Source organism: Artemia sp. Qi Xiang Cuo, chromosome 5 (genome assembly GCF_049724085.1).
Source record: "Artemia sp. Qi Xiang Cuo chromosome 5, ASM4972408v1, whole genome shotgun sequence".
NCBI lineage: Eukaryota > Metazoa > Arthropoda > Branchiopoda > Anostraca > Artemiidae > Artemia > Artemia sp. Qi Xiang Cuo.
The window spans coordinates 73,366,295-73,372,294 of NC_142798.1; the positions used below are offsets into that span (position 1 = coordinate 73,366,295).

The window sequence follows — 6,000 nt, forward strand, 5'->3', positions numbered from 1 at the left end:
CTGAAAAGATATAATAAAGCCTCAAAATAGTATTAAAATGGGGGCTCTGGGTCCTTTGGGGCGCCTGGGGCCCTTTGGGAGCCGGGGGGACCTTTGTGGACCGGGGGCTTCGTTCGGGGTTGGGGTGGGGGGGATCGGAGCCATTTGGGTTTGTGTTAGGGGACCTCACGACACTGTTCAAATACAACTTGTGTATTATAACGACCACAGAGTTTCACCCTCAAATCTTCTTCTAAAATACTCTTTTAAATCATCTTTTAAAATGTCTCTAACTGTTTTGCCGAAATTATTCCATAAAATGTCTAATACGGTTTGGCCCAAATAACCCCTAAACGTAATTTCAGCGTCTTCCTTTTGTTTTTCGGCATCTCTGCACTGTCACATTTCAAATTACTAAGAAACCTCATTCCCGCGCTAAAGCTAATCATCGCTAAGAAGTTTCTTGGAGAATTGTTTCAATGGCGTTTGGTTGTGAATATCTTTTGGAGTTCGACCAGTAGAATTGTTTCCGAGGCAAAGACATTAATGACTTGGATCTATTCCTTGAGCAGTACCTGTCAGACATTATTAAACTTTGCCCGGAAACAATTTGATTAATGACTGACATCACAGGTGTTCCATCATTGACCCCATTAACCACGTGTTCTCCCTAGAGACTTCATGTCCTTATTTGATATACTGACAGAGTTAGACTAAATTGTAGATGGCAGCAGGGGTGCGTGACACGAGTTCATGAGGCCTTTCTACTACGAACTGAAACGATAATTACTATTCCTGAATCAGTGTTAGATGGAAATTTTTTTAACTATGCAGTTTTTTTCTAAACTTGTTTTTTAACTTTTGGTTACTATGGACCTTGGTTCGCTCTTTACTAGGTTGCAGCTGCCGCTGCAACCATGATGCCTAATAAGCACTGATAACGTCCTATGCATTACTTTTCGGATTCACATAGTAGCCCGTAAATTTTAGAACTGCCTCTATGTACAATACCATGCTGACTTCTTGCTATTGTCGATATTCTAGATATTTCTTTTAACCAGGTCCAAAAAGACGTAAATGTGCTAAGAATTATGACAGAAATTAGTCACATTTCACAAAAAGTCAGTGCTATTTGCGGGACATTTATCTCTGCATCAGCATGCTGTACGAAATAGAATAGAATAAAGTGGATTTAAACAAAATATGCATATTTTTCTCATAATTTAACATTTTTTTGTGCACGTATAAGCAGCATAAACCCATTCTCTTTTTATTTTGTTATCAGTTTTATCCTGCGACACTAGGAGACCGAGCTTTGCTTGTGAAGGTAATTATAGACATAATAACGATATTCAGTGTACCCCCCCTCCAGAAGTATATACCCCCATACCTTGATTCAAACAAGAAAAACTTTTGTGTAATTTTTATAGAATTCGTTTTTTTTAACAAAGATACAAAGGGGAAGGAAGTTTTCAAACGAGGAATCAATTTTCCCTTCCAATTGGCATCCCTGGCAATTTTTAATTAATTTAACGTTTTTGCCATATTGATGCCAAGAATAAGATTTTCTGGATATTCTTTGTCAAACAATGCCCAACGGACAAGTTAATAATTCTAGCTTTATTTTTCGAATACTTTCAAATTTAGAATACGGTCACTATTCAAATGCGGGGAATATGTCACAACATAATGGTACACAGTCTGTGGCAAAACTTTGACTTATCCTGTATTTTTACTTAGACAGCGCTATTGCGTTGCCTATGATTTTTGTTTCGGTTTTATTTGTCCCGATAATATCAATGCTATTTATTGATACAAATTGGCGAAACCACAAACAAACCAAACTAATAAAAAATTATAAATGGCATTTAATAGATCACCTATATTAGAAGTTTAGTACAACAAATTAAATATTATAGAGTCAAAGTCTATTCAAAATTACGAGCAAATGAATGGCGCGATTACCGGGGCTATTAAAATAGAGCTTGGTTCAGTTATGAGATTGAGCATCCTGTGCTGGGCGTGGGGGTTGGGGGAAGTGGAGGGGGATGTGTACTGCAGCATTACGAGCACTTATTTTTATGATTGTTTAATGTGTGTTTATTGTTGATATGTATTGCGTAAGGGTTTTTTTTTATATCGCCAAGTAGCGTGTTTATTCGATAATTACTTTTCTTCGCTACTGCTTGAATAGCGCCTACTTTAATATCACTCCCTCTTGCCCCCTCCCCCAATAAAAATACTGTAGCTACGCCCTAGCATAAATAGAAATGAATGGATTCGTAAGTACATTTAGTGACTTGAATGAAAACCAGGCTGTATTCAGGATCTTTGTTTGGGAAGTTTTTTTTTTCTTGGGGGTCGGGAGTTACAAAAAAACTTTGAAAAACACATCAAAATTTGTTTATATTCATTTTGTTACGTCTTTACGATTCAGACAAATATTTCTTGGGGAAGGCTCCAACCCCCTAGCCCCCCCCCCCTCCCCTGGATACACCCTTGGATAAAAATGTTTTTAATGTGAATTCGGCTGCCGGTATTATTCCGCAAAGACAAGATTTTAAGACTAAGAGGCTCATTAGGGTTTTTAGATATTTATAAACGTTATATATATATATATATATATATATATATATATATATATATATATATATATATATATATATATATATATATATATATATATATATATATATATATATATATATATATATATATATATATATATATATATATATATATATACCATATATATATATACCAGTGTCATAACTATAGCTTCCAATATTATAATTATGATTTGAAGACTTATCTTCTTCTTCTTCTAATCTTTTTTCAACTGTGGAAAAACACCTTGGGCCATAGCTATTCTACTTTTAATACTTCAATGCTAATAAAAATAAACTGCTAATAAACAGAAAAAATGCCATATTTCTCCCTGGACCAAGCCTATTTGTTCCTGTAGCTGTAAGTAAAATTTACCTGAGTCACTACTATCTCCCTAAGTCGGTTCCACAGGGGTATATACTACTATGACTGATAACCTGCACTTTTTAGTTACTAAGGGTGACAACCGTTCTATTACTAATACATTCCCAACCTAAACAAGACTTTGCAGCTTCCTCATTCATCAAGAGCTCTGCTCCCTGCCTATGTACCCCATCCTTCCTGCCTGAGTAAATAAATTCTATTTCACCTAATTTCATGTTTCCTACCCCTGGAATATGCGTTTCTATAACCCCTAATAAGCCCAGTTCGAAGAATTCGACATTCAAATTGTAATATAATTTTCGCATATTTTGTTGGTAATTTTTTTCTAAACGTTTCTGTTTGTCTGATATGCTCTGCTATGTAAGTTTTCTCTTGACCAGTTGAAACAAGCAGTTCTCATTTTCATTGTCTTGATGCTTTAAACCTGTCTCTCTACTGCTATCATTGATTTTTAAATGTTTGGTGGGTGTTTACCGACTTGCAGTGGTATCAATTCATGGGAATTTAGGGGGAGGAGAGAGGGTGGAACCTGTTTTTCAAATTCTATGGAGAGATTGAATACTATGGTAAAAACAGCTTTTCGTTTTTCGATTTTTTCAATGAGTATGTAAAATACTATTTTTCAATGAAAATACCTCTAAAAATGTATTTTTCAAATCTGACGGTGGTAAATATGAAAAACCACATTGTATTTGAAAGAGGGGCGCTCAAAAGACAAATAACCAGAGCACAGAAGTTGTGCAAAGTCACGGAACTCCATTGTCATATAATATTTTATATGAAAGCACGATGGTAATCCCATGGTGAAATACAAAACTTGCAACCTTGAAAATCAAAAGTACAGTAAACATGGAGTAGCCATGTAAAAATAAATGACTTCCCCCATTTTTTGTCTCTTCCTATTTGTGTCTCAATGAAATTCCTAGTGATTTCATTTTCGACTTTTTAACATATTAAAATACAACATTTACGCAAAATACGTTACCCCCCACCAAACCTCTCAGCTTACTATGTTGTTAATACGCATTGTTCATATCAAATATCTTTGATTTCTTAAAGCCAAGCTACTACGTAAACACTTTTGAATGAAATTTCTCTTATTCTTATTTTTCGTCTTCTTCTTCGCCTCCACTTCATTCCAACAACGGAGCATCAACAAAGGCATTATTCATTTCACAGCCAACAACCCCATCTGGTACTGACATGAGTCTCAAAATTAAACAAGCAGATGGTGTTGAAATAAGGGACGGCTAAGGGGCCATTTGTTTACATATTAGTTCCATATCTGTCACTTCAAGCTGTGACTAAGAAAATGTTTATGGATTCCTACAAACTAAGATATTGGAAGAATTTCCGAAAAGAGAAAAATAAGAATCTAAGCAATGTTTATCTTCTATGAGAAGTATAAAAAGATAGTTTGTCACAAATCAATTCGAATTGATAAGAACTGTAAAACAAATGTATAATGCAAAAATCTAAATATAGGAATAGCAGAACACAAGAGTGAAAATTAAGATAGATATAACTCAATTTGTTACTACAATAAAGGATCAGAGATTTTGGGCACAGACCTTTTGAGTTGAAGGGGGCTTAGGAACACAAGATAACCTCAAAATACTACTTACGAGGCTGACAGCCCCCCCCCCCCAGTGAGTTTAGAATAGCTCTATAGAAGTCGTGATATCTATTTTTAGGGGTTTTAGCCTTTCTTAAATTAGACATGAATAGGTCTTGTCCCTCCGAAGATTTGAAAAATTAGGAACAAACAGGGTATGGGCCTACCTGTTTTGACCTGATACTTGAGGGTATCTTTACAATCAACCAAAATTTGATCCAAATTCTGAGGCTGGTCCGGAATACTAAGGTCCAATACCTCCATAAGCTGATCAGGATGGTGAAAATCAAGGATTTTCGACGACCTATCATTTGACCTGTGCATAAATTCGTAAAGAATATTCATTACTTGATCCAAAAACATCTTTGTTTCTTCTGCACCATTTTTTGACCAGGGTAACAAATCTAAAAGCCATAAAAACTCATTATTGTTTATTTCTTAATTATCATTTTATTTTACAATGTATATATATATATATATATATATATATATATATATATATATATATATATATATATATATATATATATATATATATATATATATATATATATATATATATATATATATATATATATATATATATATATATATATATATATATTCCTATTTCTTTTGTTCTGAAATAAATCAGCTAGAACTAGTGGAGGCAAAGGCACCTGCCTAACTATTTGCTGGGTTTGATAGCTAACTTTAACAAACATTTTTTACCAGGAAGCCCAGTGAGAAACCACCATTGACGTTTTGATTTATATTAGACAACAAACACGGTGTGTTTTGGTAAGCTACTCACACTTTTTTTCATACCATCAGTAAATTTGTGCTTATTACCGAGCACAAATGTGTCTGAAGAAGACTAAATCGTTAATCAAAATACCTAGGAGATCAAATAAAAGCATTTCTTGTAACCTCCAAAACGGCGGTATTCTAGGATTCAGCTTGGTTTGTTTCAAAGTAATAATATTTAGGGTAGTGCCAAATTTTTGTCAGTGTTACCATGTTAAACAGTGCGAAACAAATAAGCAAACTTAAGCAGTTAAGTAGATAAGAAAACTTAAGTAATTTGGCAACCCTTTTCGTGTATAAAAATTCAATCATTAACAAGCTGCGGATTCCTAAGACAACTATGTCTTCAAGGAAAGCAACACCTTCTTTAGATTTTAGTGCCATATGATTTTAACCTGTTTTTTGCTGATTAAGAAAAAATTAGTTGGCTTGCCCTGATACCAAAAAGTGCATAGCATTACATAGAGGTCTTTTTCTTTTTACTAAAAATTGAATTTTTAATTTTTCCTAGTTTCTTAAGATTTATGTATATATATATATATATATATATATATATATATATATATATATATATATATATATATATATATATATATATATATATATATATATATATATATATATATATA

General features: G+C 33.5%; 1 protein-coding gene across 1 annotated transcript in view; it reads right to left on the reverse strand.

Moving 5' to 3' along the window:
* The window catches only part of Gad1 (glutamate decarboxylase), a 123,901-nt gene extending 118,917 nt beyond the window's left edge, over positions 1-4,984 (reverse strand). The window contains exon 1 of the mRNA XM_089089933.1: positions 4,753-4,984. Within this exon, the coding sequence (XP_088946059.1) occupies positions 4,753-4,948 (196 nt within the window). The 5' untranslated portion in view covers positions 4,949-4,984. The remainder of the gene's footprint in view (positions 1-4,752) is intronic.
* Between the last annotated feature and the right edge of the window lie 1,016 nt (positions 4,985-6,000).